Consider the following 15816-nt stretch of genomic DNA (forward strand, 5'->3'; position numbering starts at 1 on the left):
CTGCTAGATTTTTGCAGTTTTCCCTTTTAAAATAATCTCTTGTAGTCAGGATGCTTCCCCCATCACTCCATCTTCTCTCTGAAAGGCTTTTGAGACCTGCAACCTATAATAACTTGGCTGGCATCCTTCAATAATATCACTTATAAGTAACGCAGCAATAGCATTATCGGTTGCCACAGAATTGCGTCCCCCTAAAAAGACATGTTGAACTCCTCGTCCCCAAAACCGCAGAATATGACCTTATATGGAGAATGGGTCTTTACAGAGGCAATCAAGTTATAATGAGAAAATTAGGGTGGGTCCCTCTCCAATATAACCAGTGTCCTTATAAAAAGGGGAAAAATTGGATAGAGACAGCCACGCACATGGGGAGAACGCCATGTGAAGACTGGAGTTATTCTGCCACAAGCCAAGGAATTACCAGCAGCTAGGGGAGAGGTCTGGAGTAGATCCTTCACTAGCTCCTTCAGAAGGAGCAGGACCCTGCTGACATCTTCATCTCAGACTTCGGTCTCCACAACAGCAAGACAATAAATGTCTGTTGTTGAAGTCACTCAGTTTGGGGTACTCTGTTATGGCAGCCTTAGGAAACTAATATACTTATAAAGAGCAGAGCTTAACACTGAGGAAGGCCTCGTTCTGTGTCAGGCTGTAGCATATGTTCTTTATGATACGTCATCTTAGGTCATCCTCACAGCAGCCTCATAAGCAGGTACCTCCATCTTCACCCCATTATGGATGAGGAAATGGAAGCTGAGGAGAACACATGCCCAGGTCACATGGCCAGTGAGTCAGTTATGGAGGCAGAATATGAACCTTGCGACACCTAAGTTCCTGCACGTTACTTACATTTTCTGTGCCTACATTTTCTCAAAAGCAGAACAGAAGTAATAATGATATCTGATGAATTAGGATTATTCTAAGAATTAAATGAGTTAAAAATGTATCAATTACTGTAACACTAACTAAACATTATAACATAATGCTTATTAGCTTGTTAGCATTATTCTTTTAAGATTCTCCACTGTCTTGATTATTTTCTCATAACTTTTCTAGTTGGTTATTGTTTCTCTTAACATGTGACCCCCAAAAGTAAACAAAATATTTCAAGCCTCATTTAGAACCTCTAAAACTAGTTGTTCAGATAACTAGTCTTTCATTAATCCAACTTAAAATGTAAGACCACTTTTAGCAATCAGATCCCATATAGTTGGCTTGTTCTGAGCTTGTGGTTGATTTTTTAAAAGGTTTTGGGGGCTGGCCCTGTGGCATAGTGCTTAAGTTTGATATGCTCTACTTCAGTGGCCTGTTTTGCAGGTTCAGATACCAGGCATGGACCTACACCATTTATCAGCCAAGCTGTGGCGGTAACCCACATATAGAAAACGGAGGAAGATTGCCACAGATGTTAGCTCTGGGCTAATCTTCCTCAGGGTGAAAAAAAAGCCTTTTTTTTTTTTCTTTCTTTCTATCAGATACAGTTTTCATTGTTAGTTTTAGTAGGCAAGTAAACCATTGGATAATTGAGTGGTTAAATCAATGAACTAAGGAATGCATGATATTCTGTGAATGAATAAATGCAACAGTTGGGAAATGATCTAAAGTCGTTTTTCACAGAAAGCTTGAAAAAATATCCCCATATCACACAGATCTTGTAAATGAAGCTAATGATTGAGAATGGTAATAATAATTCCTTAGATTTATGTGGCATTTTATAACCCTCAAAGTATTTTTCTATATATTATTGTGCCACAGAGTCATAGATCTTCTAAGTTTGAAGGAACTACAACAGTCATCTAATTTAACTATTATTCCCCTCAAAGTCCTGATGGATAGGTCTTCTAGCCTTTGCTTGCATACCCCTCAGAGACAGGCAACTCATTACCCCCCGACTCAATCTACTCCACTGCTGGATAGCTCCAATCCTTTAAATGGTTTCCCCTGCCATGGACAGAAATTTTGGTCCCTCTGTAGCCCCCCTCATTGAAGCCGACCAGTATAAATCTGCAGCATTTTCTGTGGGATGGTCCTTTTGTAAGAAACGTGTTCTCAAAGGTCTTCTCTTCTTTCCCATCAAACCAAACATTTCCTTTCATCCCCTTTCTCGAAACATTTTGTCACCAATGTTGTCACTACAGCTAACATTTTAGTAACAACTCTCACTTTTTGAGCACTTGTTGAAAGTCAGGTGCTGCACCAGGCAGAATTATGCCCAAGAGCAAAGACTCTCAATTGGACAGACAGGAGTTGGAATCTCAGCTTCAGCATTCACTGATGATGTGAACTTGAGCAAGTTATAAAACCTCACTAACTCCCAGGATCCTCACCTGTAAATGAAGGACAAAAACACTATCTATCTTACACAGCATTAGAAACATTAAATGGAATAATGCATATATCGCACCTAGACTGTGCCTGGCATAAAGTCCTCAAAGATGGTAGTCATTATTTTCACTGTGAAGGACATTTGCATGTGTCACCTCATTTGATACTCTGAGAATTGAGGAGTATTACATCAGTTCTTCAGATGATGAGGTTGAAATGGCCAAGGTCATAAAGCTAGTGACAGAGATATTGTCCAACCTTGGAGTTGACTTCCAAATCATACACAGCCTTCATGTAACCATGGATTCCATGTAAGGAGGGAGTCCTTGTAAGAATTTACCCATAATATCTCATAATTTAAGTCAGCAATGAATGCATAGAGAAGAGAAATGCTGGTGCTATACAGATTAAAGGTGGTGGTTCTAGAGTCAGACTATATGGAGTTATTTTACCACTTAACCTTTGTGTGACCAAATCACACTGATAGTTATTAATTTTATTAACACTTCAGTTTCTTCATCTATGAAATAAACATAATAATAGTATCTACCTTAAGATTTGTCATGAGGATTAACTTTAATAATGCACAAAAACAAAATTTGGAACACTACCTGGCATATAGTAAATACTCAATAAATGTCAGGTATTATGATTACTTCTCTAGATCAGATAGCAAAATAGCAGCAAAAATAAGACTAAATGCAATGTCTTCTTACTCCTAGATTAGAGTCCTTTAAACACTGCTGCAAGGGTAATCTTAATAGCCGCTATTATAGTGTGCACACGATGTGCCCCAATATTAGGTGCTATTTATATATTTCCTCTGCTCTTCTCAATAACCCTGTGAGACTGGTATGATCAGTTTTGTTTCCTAGAAAAATAAACTGAGGCTCGTAGAGGTGAAGGAACTCCCCCAGAGTAAAACTGTCAGGAAACAGGAAGAGAGACTGTGAATTTGGAACCTCTGCTCTCTTCTCTGCATGTGCTGCCTGCATGGCTCAGGCAGGCGTGTGACTGCTCAGAGGAGCAGAAGCTGGCACCATGGATTAGAAGAGAGGAACCTCCACTCCGGGGTTCAGTGAGTACTTCCTCGTCGCATGACCCTTGGGATATTAAGAGTCAGATGACGCAACCTTCTGAGACAAAGTAGAACTCAACTCAAGACTTAACAAGTCTGAAAGAGCATGCTGGGTCCACTCCAGTAGGCATGGATTGTAGCAGGTTCCAGAGACTAAGCCGGAACTGGTTGCCCTGCGTGGGCAGACAGGACGTTTGCTAAGAAAAGAGAAGGGAGATCATTGACCCTGACTTCCAGAGATCTGACTGGATGATTTGGGTCTTCTCACAAACTATCTCAGATCTTCACCAAAGATGAAAACAATGGGAAATTCGACAGAGTGAGAGCCATGGTGTCATGAGTTTGGAATCTTGGGAAAAGTCTGGTCCCAGAACCGCTTTTCTGTTAGCCAAGTAGCCTTAGGCAAGTCAATTAAACTCGCTGAGTCTCAGATTTCTCATCTGTGAAATGAGAAGACAGATCCCAGCCACTATGAATGCCATTTTGAATGGTTGCTTTGGGGATAGGAGAGCGAGAAAACTCTTTTTGTTCTTGCTGAATTGTCTGTGGCCAGAATGTCAAGGACAGAATTTGAGCCATAGAGAGGCCTGTCCTCCGGGCCAAGCCACGTTGACTGGCTGGGGGATCCTGGACAAGTCCTAGCCTGTGTTTCGACCTCAGTTTATCCATCTATGAAATGAAAGGATATAATAGATCAGCACATCTCAACAATAAACGTGTCATTAATAATAAAAGCTAAGGGGGCTGGCCCCGTGGCCGAGTGGTTAAGTTCGCGCGCTCCGCTGCAGGCGGCCCAGTGTTTCGTCAGTTCGAATCCTGGGCGCGGACATGGCACTGCTCATCAGACCACGCTGAGGCAGCGTCCCACATGCCACAACTAGAAGAACCCACAACGAAGAATACACAACTATGTACCGGGGGGCTTTGGGGAGAAAAAGGAAAAAATAAAATCTTTAAAAAAAAAAAATAATAAAAGCTAAGGCTCTTACGTGCCAAGCAACTCTTATCCAAGTGTTGGGTGTACCTATACAATAAGTATTATTATAACCCTCACTTACAGATGACAAAAACAAGGCACGGGGGGGTTAAATACTTTGCCCAAGATCACCCAGAGTGTGAAGTGGCAACATGGGACTTTACATCTTAGCACTCGGGTTCTGAAATCTATGCTATAACCTCCAAGTCGTCCTACCTCTAGAGAGAGCGCAGCGCTCCCTGAAGCATGTCCCACCTCTGAGAGTTCAAAGCGTGGGGTCCCAAACTTCCTGGCCATGACTCTGCCTCCCGAGGGTAAGGTGAGGGCAGGAAAGATGCAGATTTTGGAGCCCCAAAGGAGGAAACGAACTGGTGGAACCACAAGGTGGTAGGCTTGGGCCACTCCAGCGCATGGGCAGGGAGGGTCTGAAGAGTGCCAACCTCAGCACAGCCTCCTCTGCTGGCCACATCCTGAATGACAGGGAATCTCAGAGATATCTGGGTCTTAGAGCAGAAGGGAATGGTGAGAAACACCTACAGTCCTTGGGGAGACAGTCTGATTTAGTGGAGCTAACATCAGGCCTGGAGGCAGAAAGCCCACTTAAAAAAGGTCATTTATAATTGAGATAGTACTATCGGGTTACTGGGTTACGGGAAGGATGTATGTAAGTGAATGCTGTGCCAGAACACAGAAAGTGCTTAAGCAATGCTAGCCAAAACCAAGTCTCACTTTCGAACATTAAAAGACGTGCAGCTATGCCCTCCAACCCTTCTTAACATGAGATGGTACCCAGGCCCCTCCGCCTGAGGAATTCAGCAAGTACCCTGAGATGGCACTTACAAACCTGCACCCCAAAGTTAGCATGCAGGCACCCGCTTGGCTTGGCGTGTGGCTGCATCTTTCACTAAATATATACATGGGAAAAGTCTATCACACTCATTCCATGAATAACACAAAGGCCTTGATTTGTTCCTCCACGTGATGAGCATGCAGTTAGGTCCAAAATTAACGTTGCTGTCTGGCTGGGGTATGTGTGTGTTTTTCCAAAAAGAGAAAACTTCCAAGCTCGTACTCAGCCCTAATCAGAGTGTCTAAGGCACAGTGTTCTTTGAAGAGGAACCAGGAGAACAGAGACCGAAAGCAAAGATGGGCTCCACTGTAGCCTTTCAATAAATACTGTTGACTGTTGAATGGAAGGAAGAAATGACAGGGTGGGTGGTAGCCCTGCTTCGTTGAATAGTGTCATGCCAATCACTTCACCTCTCTGAGCCATACCCTCCTCACAAACAGGTTGAGAATAACATTTCCTCAAGCATCTGGCAGAGCTGTGCTAAAGGAGAAAATAATGTAAGGGTGACTTGAGGAGTAAAAAGTACTAGGGGATGTCAATTGTAGCTATTATCTGATCTCTTCTTGAGCCAATTAGACCCCATACATTCTGCAGGCTGAATTTGTTTTTTTCTGTCTACTGCACAAAGCCATTAATTACAGCTTTTTAAAGAAACCATTAATATAGCCTGCATACATTTAGACTACCATTTAAGTGATCTCAGCTCTAATAGCCTTCCCTGAGGAGGCAGCAGACTCAGAAAGTTCTAGATCATGGGGCCAAGAGAGGTGGCAGGCCACTTCACCTCTCTGTACCCATAATATGGAGGTGACATGCCAGACTTCACACATTCTTGGCAAGAATACAATGAGATAATGTCCATAAATGTGCCCAGCACAGTGCTTGACACATAGTAGAAACTCAGTAAATTCTTGCATTGAGAGAAACAGAGTGTGGGGACCTAGTTCAAGCTTTGTAGCCAGATATGCTTGGGTTCGAATACCCAAGAGCAGTTCCATCTTTTACTAGCTATGAGAACTGGAGCAAGCTTCTTTGCCCCTCTGACTCACTATTCATAACTATAACGTGAGGGCAGTGGAGGGGCTTCCATGTGCAACCGCACTGGCTATGCCCAATCCAGCTCCACGGGCCATCATATACTGTCTACACTGAAGGGGGTGGTGTGAGGGTTAGAGCACCTGGCACATTAAGGGTGCTTGGGAAAGGGCAGCCCCATGCCAATTTTGCTCCAATTTTGTTTGTTCAGTCATTCTTGGAAAGGCCAGTTGTATTTTGGAGCACTGAACCTCAGCCCTCGGCAAAGCAAGCCAAACACGTGACATGTTAAACAGCTATTCCCAGAGATGTCGGCCAAAAGGCCAAGGAGTTGGAGACCCTTGATTTTCTTCTCTGAAGCACAATTAGTTTGTCACAGCTGACAGATGATGGATGGGCATGCATCAGTCCAAGTGACGCCACGGAATCCATCTGACCTTCCGTTTATCATTCTAACCTCTCACAATGTGCCAGCTCTTTCCCTCCATCTGCTGGCAAGCCCCTGCCTCCCTCTATCCTCTCTCCACCTCGTCCTCCCCTGCCCCCTCAGGTCCCCCCAACTCATTCCCACTCACTCACCATCACGGAAATGTGGAGAATGTGCATCTGCTCCTCTACAATCTCAGAGGGCTCCTGGAGCGTGGGGGCGGTGGCCCGGGCCAGCTGCCCGGAGCTGCTCATGGAGACGTGGAAGTACAAGGTGCCATTCTCCAGCCACTGCTGTCTCCAGTGCACCAGGGAGATGTCCGCCGCGGTGCCCGACATCTCTGCAAGACAGGACCCAAGGCGCCCGGTGAGCTAATAATGCCTGGCCTCGGTGCTCCAGGGAGGAAAGGAGCCAAACATATTCAGAAGCTCAAAGGGCATCTACTGTGTACCAGGATACCTTTCCCCAGCTCCATCCTATGAGCCAGAAATCATCACTTTCATTTATAAATGGGTCAACTGCAGGCAAGATTCTCCCCAAGCAACAGAACGTCAGTGGCAGGATTTGAACCCAGGTCTGCCTGGTGCCCTTTTTTTATAGCACCATGCATGATAATTCATTCTACTCCAACAGTAGTAGCAAACTAAGCAAGAGGTGAAAGTGCCTACACTCTTGTGAGGCCATGGAACTAGAACTTGAAGGAAGCACATCTATGAGAAGAGTGGGAGTTCAGATTGTGAATTCTTTATAAGCTGAGCTGGAAGAGCTCATGACAGAACCACAGAACCTCAGAGCTGGAAGGGCCCAAGAGAACATCAGCCCAGTGAGGTGCCCCAGGGTCATCCCTTATGGGAAAGGAGTTTGGGAAGTGAGTTGTTCTGAGCCATTTCTCCTGCTTCAATCAGAGCAGCTCCATTTCTTTGTAGTGTATATACTGTAGTGTATATACTTTGTAGTGTAAGTAAGGAAGTGTTGACACAAAAATTTCCATGGCTTAAAAATACTTGAAAAGCCACTGTCCCACCCCAGTGCCCCCATATAACCAATGGGAATTTAGAACTTTCTAGTAAATTGTAAAATCAGCTGACTTGAAGTTCCTAACTCTTTCCTCTATGCTGTTTTTCACTCTGTAAATACTTTTTTAAAACATATTTATAATTTTAATAGTACTTCCATTCTATATAAGAATACCAACATAGCCTCTTGTTAAATAAGAAGGGGGATAGCATAAGGTAACAAAAGTGTCCTTGCACTTGGATCACAGAATCTTTTCATGGTGCCAAAGGGATGTGTCCCTGGAAATGTCCTAGAAGAACAAGGCCTAGCAGTGTGTCTTGTGAAGGAAAGAAAATGTGGGAGGGAGGGGTTCCTGGAGAATTATCAGGTCTTCACTCATCTGAGAGCTACTACAGGTGACAGAGGCAATCCATCAGTAGACAAGTAGCTTTCATAGTGCCTGGGGCTTGGGACTTGGGACTCCCTTCCCAAGATACAGAGCTGACAAAGAGGCAGTATTCCTACAGTCCCCAAAGACCTCATCTACGGGCACACACACACGCTCTTGAGGACTGATGAGGGAAGTAGAGTTAGACCTTGTTACCCAATCAACTCTCCCCATGCCCAGTGCAGCCCGCATCACACCTGGTGACAAAGAATGAAAAAGAGTCGCTTTGAAGAGATGAGGAGATGATGTTTGATCACCAAATTCTACAGAATTATTCTTGCATCATCCATTCCCAATAGACTCTAACTCCTTGAGGTTTACAATCAGAAGTCCTTAGGGAAAGAACATCTGGTACTTAATAAATGCTATAAAAATCTAGCTATTAATATTTATTACCATTATTATTATTAATAGGGACAGGATCTAATTCACCTTCGGCTGCTCTGAAAAAGATCTTGAGACATCCTTGACGACTTGTTTTCTCTCCCACTTGTCTTCCACTCCATCAGGAAATCCTTCAAAAGCCATCCAAAATTCAACCCTTCTCACCTCCTCCACTGGAACCACCTGGGCCGAGGCACCATCCTTTCTTGCCTGGCTTACTGCAAGGGCTTCTTACCCTGCCCCTTCTTCCACTCTTGCCTCTTCTGTCTATTCTCAACCAGAAGCCAGAGGAATCCTGTCACAGCATCAATCAGCTCAAGTCACTCCTGTGCTCTAAACCCTGAACAGCCCCCTACCTCATGCCAAGTAAAAGACAAAGTGACCAAAACACACTAAGTTATGAGTCCAAGCGAAAACCCGCTTGGGTTTCCCTTGCTGCACCAAGAATTGAGCAAGGCTGGAGATAATCACAACAGTTCATTGGCTCCTCAAACGTGGGAGCCCCAGCTCGCTGGGGGCCCCAGGGGAGGAGACTGGCTAGGCACCCAATTTGTGGAGCAGGACTCTCCCCAGCACCTTCTCTCCCCCACCACCCTACCTCCCAGCCTCAGCACCCAAGGCCTTGGCATCAGCTTCTTTGGCAGTCAGCCTTCTGGGCAGAGGCAAGGAGAAGACATTATGGTAAATGGCACTTGCTCAGTAGCTCACTCACTTTCCTCCCAGTGCATCAAAGCCAAAACCAGATGACCAGGGACCCCAGGGCTGAGAGTTGTCTCTGGAAACAGTTGTCTCTCACAGAACAGCTCAAGAAGGCGGATCCATGTGCTGCTGGCTGGGCAGGCACTCATGGTGCTGAGAGTCCAATGGTGCAATGGCACCAGCAGAAAGCCCCAAGGCAGGCCACCTCTGGTTGACACAGCCTGGTATAGATGAGGCAGAGTAAGCGTGGGAATGCTTGCTGAAATCTGCGCTCCTTACTCCTGGAGGTCTCCCAAGCCTGTGCCTGACATCCCACCATTCAAGAGGCTTGTCCTCCCCACGTTCAGATTAGAAAACAGAGGTTCACAAAGGGTTAGTCACTTGCTTAAGGTCACTGGTGAATTTGTCCCCAGCTGGGCCCAGTGGATTTCCAGTCCACGCAATTTCTACTACGCCAGTTGCTCTCACAACGTCTCCTTCTCCTTGACTAAATTAGTCCACGAACAAAGACCAGATTGAGCTCTTTGTTTGCTATGACGCTGAGTGCATAGTCAGCAGACAGTCAACGTTAAACGATAATAACAGTGTGTGAAACACAGTAAATACTGAATCACAGAGTACAGCCCTGGACTTACGCTATTACAAAGAAAAGAAAGTGTGGTTGGGGTGGCAAGGAGGGGCAGGACACCTTGAAAAGAAAACTGCTTCAGCAGAAGCAGAAGACTCTGCTCATTCACTCATTTATTCACGTGTTTGTTTGTTTATTCATTCAACACAATTTATTGAGGACCTATTTATTCCATTGCAGGCAGGTTAGGAGCTCAGAATATGGAGTGAAATGAGACACAACTTTCCTTCAGGAAGCTCTCAGTCCTTCAGTAGCAGAAATTCCATCCTCTCTCCCTCCCATGTCACTCCCCACACGTGTACACTCTCCATTTAATGTGGCCCAAGAGACTGTGCATTTTCCTGTCCCCCCTCCTTCCATCATCCCCTCATGGTATGCTCCAGCTCTACAGCTGTTCCTCAAACAGTCCAGGTTTCCTCTTGCCTTAGGGCATAAGTACTTTCTGTCCAGTCTGTCTGGAACTTTCCTCGAGAGCTTGCAAGCTGTCTTCTTGTCAGTTTGTCTCTCAGTCCAAATGACACCTTCTTAGAGAGACCCTACCAGCCTTAGCTAAAGTACTCCTCTCCACATACGTCCACTCTCTACGATATCTCCTTTACAAAAACCTTCTAGTGTACTTATCACTACTAGAAATTTACTTTATGTATTTTCTTTTTTTTTTTTTTGAGGAAGATTAGCCCTGAGCTAACTGCTGTCAATCCTCCTCTTTTTGCTGAGGAAGGCTGGCCCTGAGCTAACATCCATGCCTATCTTCCTCTACTTTATATGTGGGATGCCTACCACAGCATGGCGTGCCAAGTGGTGCCATGTCTGAACCCGGGATCGGAACTGGCGAACCCCAGGCCACCAGAAGTGGAACGTGCGCACTTAACCACTGAGCCACCAGGCCGGCCCTACTTTATGCATTTTCTTGAGTGTTTAATGTCTGTCTCTCTAGGAGAGCAAGGACCTCACATGTCTTATTTCCTGCCATATCTCAAGTACTTTGAAAATTGCTTGGCAAATAGTAAGTGTTCAATAAATAATGACTGAATTGCTGATTACAAATACGTACATACACACACACACACACGTAGTTACTCATGTCCATGACAAAATGATGGCGATAGTGTTAAGTCTCATTAGAGAATTAAGAAAGGGTAAAGTAAAGCTCTATTGGGAAATCAAAGGTGGGACAGGACTCTCCTACCTTGGAGATCAAGAACCATTCCAAAAACGTGGTAGCATGAGCGTTGCAGAGGATGGGCATTTAGCTGGCCCTCAGAGAGAAGGAGACAACAGAGATGGCTGAGTGGATGGGTATCTCAGGGCACAGAAGCTGCGTGCATATGCAAATAAGCGTGTGGAAATGTCAGGTTGGAAATGCAGCTCAGACACACAGTTAAGGGCTTTGAATGCATGGTGATAGAGTCTATTCTATTTGGCATGCAGTAGGGAATCAGCGGAGTACGCTTGATCAGAGAGCCGGTCCTGTGTCCATTAAAAATAGGTCAAAGAAATACTAGCATAACCAAGGCCAGCTCTTGCAATTCCCCCGCTGACTGATTTTCCTATTGCATTTTCCCTCTCCTCTTCCCCTAGGCCTTCCATATAAACATTTCATTGAAGTCTTCAAGTCATATTACAATCAAACTTAAAGCAAAAGGGGGACTAAACGCATTTGGTCGGGAACCAAGATGATTCCCATAAAGGCAGATTATGCTGACATGATGAATATAAAATGAAACAGCAGATATTAAAGTGGAGAATTGGTGCACCATGCCTTCCGGCGGTAGGTTGACTCCAGCGCCCGCCTCCTTCCCAACCAGAAGAGCTTGGTTTTATTCGGAATCATAAAGAAAACACAGGGGTTGCCTTTTCACCTTTCACTGTTCTCCTCCCCAACCCCGGGCTGCAACTCGTGAAATATTCAATAGGCTCTAATCCCCTCAATCACCCGACTAAAGACAAGAGATCAGCCTTCATCAGTGATTCTGGGTAGACCGCCATCCTGCCTCAGCAGCCACAGATGCCTTCCAGCCTCCTGGAAATGAAATAAAAAATCCTGAAGGCGTGTTGTGCTTTTAATTGGCTTGTTCTTCCTAATCTATGGCACTCATTGTATTTTTATTTAATTCCTGAAGGTCATTATGAAAATAAGCAGTTCTTCTGATCACAAGCCATCTTGGTAACATCTCCCAAGTGGCTAACTAACCCGCCTTCTGATTCCACAGCACAGCTGACCCTCCAGCAGATTATTCACAGAAGGCCAGAGAGCACTTCTGATGAGTTTGCAAATGGTCTTTGCCTTGCCGCTGAGGGGAAAGCAGACATTATGTGAGATGAACTCCCTGCCTAGGCAGAAAGGGCTAGGAAAGGTGGTAACGTTGACTTCAACCATTCTTGCCATTAGCTGTTGCAATATTCATGGGCGGTCACCTCTATGCAGCAAGTCCTGTTGAGTGGGCTTGGGAAACATATCTCAAACACACGCTGTCATTTTCATCTCTACCATGGTTGTCTTAATGCAAACCTTCATCTCCTTGTGGATTTCTTCAAATGGCTCTGCGGCCATCAAGCGCTCATCAGAAAAGAAAAGACACACTCATTAAGGTCACCGAGATGTGTTTAATGATGGGATCATTTGCAAAGGCTTTGGAAGTATATTAGTCAGGGTCCTCCTGATAAACAGGACCAATAGGACATAGATAGATATACAGAAAGATTTTTTATGACAGATTGGCTCACTTGATTATGGAGGCTAAGAAGTCCCACAATCTGCCATCTTCAAGCTGGAGGGCTAGGAAAGCTGGTGGTGTAGTTCCAGTCCAAACCTGAAGGCTGAGAACCAGAGGAACTGATGGTGTAAGTCCTAGTCTGAGTCCAAAGGCCCAAGAACCAGGAGTGCTGATGCCTGAAGGCAGGAGAATATGGATGTCCTGGCTCAAGCAGCGAGCAAACTTGTCCCTACTATACTTTTTGGTTCTATTCAGGCCCTCAATGGATTGGATGATGCGCACCTACGTTGATGAAGGCCTTTCTCCTTTACTTCGTCTATCAATTAAAATGCTAATCTCTTCTAGAAACACCTTTACAGACACATTCGGAAAAATGTTTTACCAGTTCTCTGGACACCCATTAGCCCAGTCAAGTTGACATACAAAATTAATCATCACAGGCAGAGCTAAGGCAAACCAATGATGAAGTACCTCAAGGTTGGCAACAGTAGGAACTGCTACCACCACAGGCCTAAAGGGGCAAGGGCAGGGAGGGTTCTAAAACCCCAAGAAAGCCACAATTGTGAGAAAGGGCTGCCAGACAGGAGCTGTGGCCTTCAGCAGAATGACCCAGCTACTGACAAGACATGGCCACCATGGAGGTGGTGGCGTAATAAATGTTCCAACTTCACTCTCCTACCTGCCAATCTCTTGCAAGACACTTGCATGGGCCAACCCCAAACAAACACCCAAGGGTGAAGGAAATCATAGGGGTCAGCCATTCAAGGCACATACCAGGGAGGAGAAGGATGGAGAGTGGATCTCAAGGATCATGTGAAGACTATCCAGAGGCCCCAACTGGTATCCCTACCTCCAGGTTTCCTTCCTTCCAACTGACAAGGATTATTTTAGGCTGGTTGCTTTTAAAAACAGAAGACTGGGAAGGAGGCTCTGAGGAGTAGAATTTACTTACCCTTTGTCAAGAGACATTTACATTGTAAAGGAAATCTCCATCTGTAAAGGTGTCTCCCTCTCTGTACCAGGAAGAAGGGGGGATGATCTTATCTCTAGAAACTCTTAATCAATGCCAAAGGCAAGGACTTAAATCTGCATCTTGTTTACCGTACTTGTATGGTAATCTCCCATGATCCACTCCCCCTCCACCCCCAACATCCTCCTTTGTCTTTAGCTAAAAATAACATTTAAGGTGGTGGCTTCAGCCATTTACTTAATCCGGTTTGATTCTTATCTAAAAATTATAGGACCACTCAATAACCAGACCCCACCTGCACTGATACCATTTTAACAAGGTTTTTTACTTATTCTTTCCTTTGTCTTGCAAAGAGATAACTCACATACAAATGCCTTAAATTTAGCCCTACCCTCAACCTATGTTTGCAGCAGCTCTGACTGCCCATGGGTCCTGTCCCCATGCTATTCCATACTATTCTCTAAATAAAAGAGCACTAGTGCCAGACCTTGAGAGTCCAAGAATCTTTCTTTCAACTCCTCTGCTCACCGACCCCGCATTGCAACCACCCTTCAAATGGCTACCAGGATCAAATTTCTAACTTGTAAATATGACCATGCCATTCCTTTGCTCAAAACCTTTCAATGGCTCCTCATTTCCCTCAGAATAAACCTAGTTTCATGAGACTGGCACCTGCATTTCTCCCCTGACTTAACTCTTTTCATTCTTTTCCTTACACTTATATATTAAATCTGATCAAACATTTATGTAAACCCCAACATATACTATGCTGTTTCCTAATTCAATGTCTTTGAAGATGCTTTTGCAGATTCTGGAATAGCCTTCCCCACTCAACTCCATCCCCTGCTCTGGAAGACTTCCCTGACCCCCAGATGAGCAAGGTGCTCCTTTATGCTTCCACAAACAGGAAATATTGCATGCTGCAGAAGATCACAGACTCGAGACCAACCACATGAATCTGAATCCCGGCTCCCCTGTGTTCAAGCTGTGTTTCTTTGGACAAGCCTTTTAGCTTCTTTGTGCCTCAGTTTCTCCATCTATCAAAAAAATAATAATAATAGCACCTGCCTCACAGGGTTGTTGTCAGGATTAGATGAGATAATACAAATAAATTAGCTTTTAGCATTAATCTTGATCCTCAATAAGCATTCCGCAGTTACATTTATTACACGCTACTTCGTACACACTGTTATAGCATCCTGTTTTACCACTGTCTGGGTCTTTGGTATTTATCTATGTTAAAATGACCCGTTTATACAGCTGACCTCTCTCATTCAACTCTAGTGAAGGAACACATTAGAGCCATTCGCGAAGTCCAGGGCCTGACACAGCGACCAAATACAGAGCAGAAGCCTCCGTAATGTTTGGTGAATTGAACTGAGCTATCCAGATATCTGAATTTAGTGGCCATCCCCAGAGGACAGAGAGAAGAGATAGCAACTCAGGACGTCAATGATGGCTTGATCCTCATGTAACAACTCTACAGAAATTTATCTAACATCTGGCTCAAGTTTAGGCACTCTGACAAATGCAAATGAAGTGAAAGACAGAACTTTAAATTTAAAGAAGCAGACATTCTCATGGAGGGGGAGACAGAGTTTATATAGAAAATAGACAATCTTATGATTCTGTCTAAATATAAGTATATGGAAAGAAATACACTGGAATATCAAGAATGGTACTCTTTAAATGGTGGGATCAGAGGCGACTTTAATCATGTTCTGAATCACTTTTTTCTACATGTCCTATATTGAATATATATTACCTCGGTAGCAGATGCAAATACATACTCATTTTGAAGATTCATTTAGTCGACCAACCTTTTCTGAAATCTGGCATTGAGGGACTCTCTTGGGGAGCTCAGTCCAAGGAATGGAAAAAAAGCATGTTATAAATAGCTATAAATCAAAGTGGGAAGCTTAGAGAAGAAGAGATGACTTCTGCTGAATCTAGAAAGTCTTCATGGAGGAGTCTTAAAGGATGGGCAAGATTTCAACAAGTGGCCAGGTGGCAGAGGGTGTTTCAGATGGAGGAGTGGCATTAGGCAAGAAGGCAGGAGGATTGGAAATGTGCAAAGGACTGCAGTGGGAGGATGCCAGTGGCAAATACAAAGGCTCATCATTACAGAGGAAATAGAAAGACAGGTATAGCAAGTAGGGAAAGAGGAAAGTAAAAAGTAGGCTATCACTTCTTACTTATGAACTATCTCCTAGCAGAATAATAAATGTCAGGTCCCATCAGGGCAATCAGACCAAGCCCTAGTTCAGAGGGTACTGAAGCTCT

The 15816-nt window shown here is 44.4% G+C and overlaps 1 protein-coding gene across 7 annotated transcripts in view; it reads right to left on the reverse strand.

Annotated features, from left to right (window-relative positions):
* The window catches only part of ASTN2 (astrotactin 2), an 827990-nt gene that overhangs the window by 701785 nt on the left and 110389 nt on the right, over positions 1 to 15816 (reverse strand). For all 7 annotated transcript variants that reach the window (XM_070596244.1, XM_070596246.1, XM_070596242.1 and 4 more), the window contains exon 2: positions 6844 to 7031. In XM_070596244.1, coding sequence (XP_070452345.1) covers positions 6844 to 7031 — 188 coding nt within the window. The remainder of the gene's footprint in view (positions 1 to 6843; positions 7032 to 15816) is intronic.

Source organism: Equus przewalskii, chromosome 26, assembly GCF_037783145.1.
Source record: "Equus przewalskii isolate Varuska chromosome 26, EquPr2, whole genome shotgun sequence".
Classification (NCBI taxonomy): domain Eukaryota; kingdom Metazoa; phylum Chordata; class Mammalia; order Perissodactyla; family Equidae; genus Equus; species Equus przewalskii.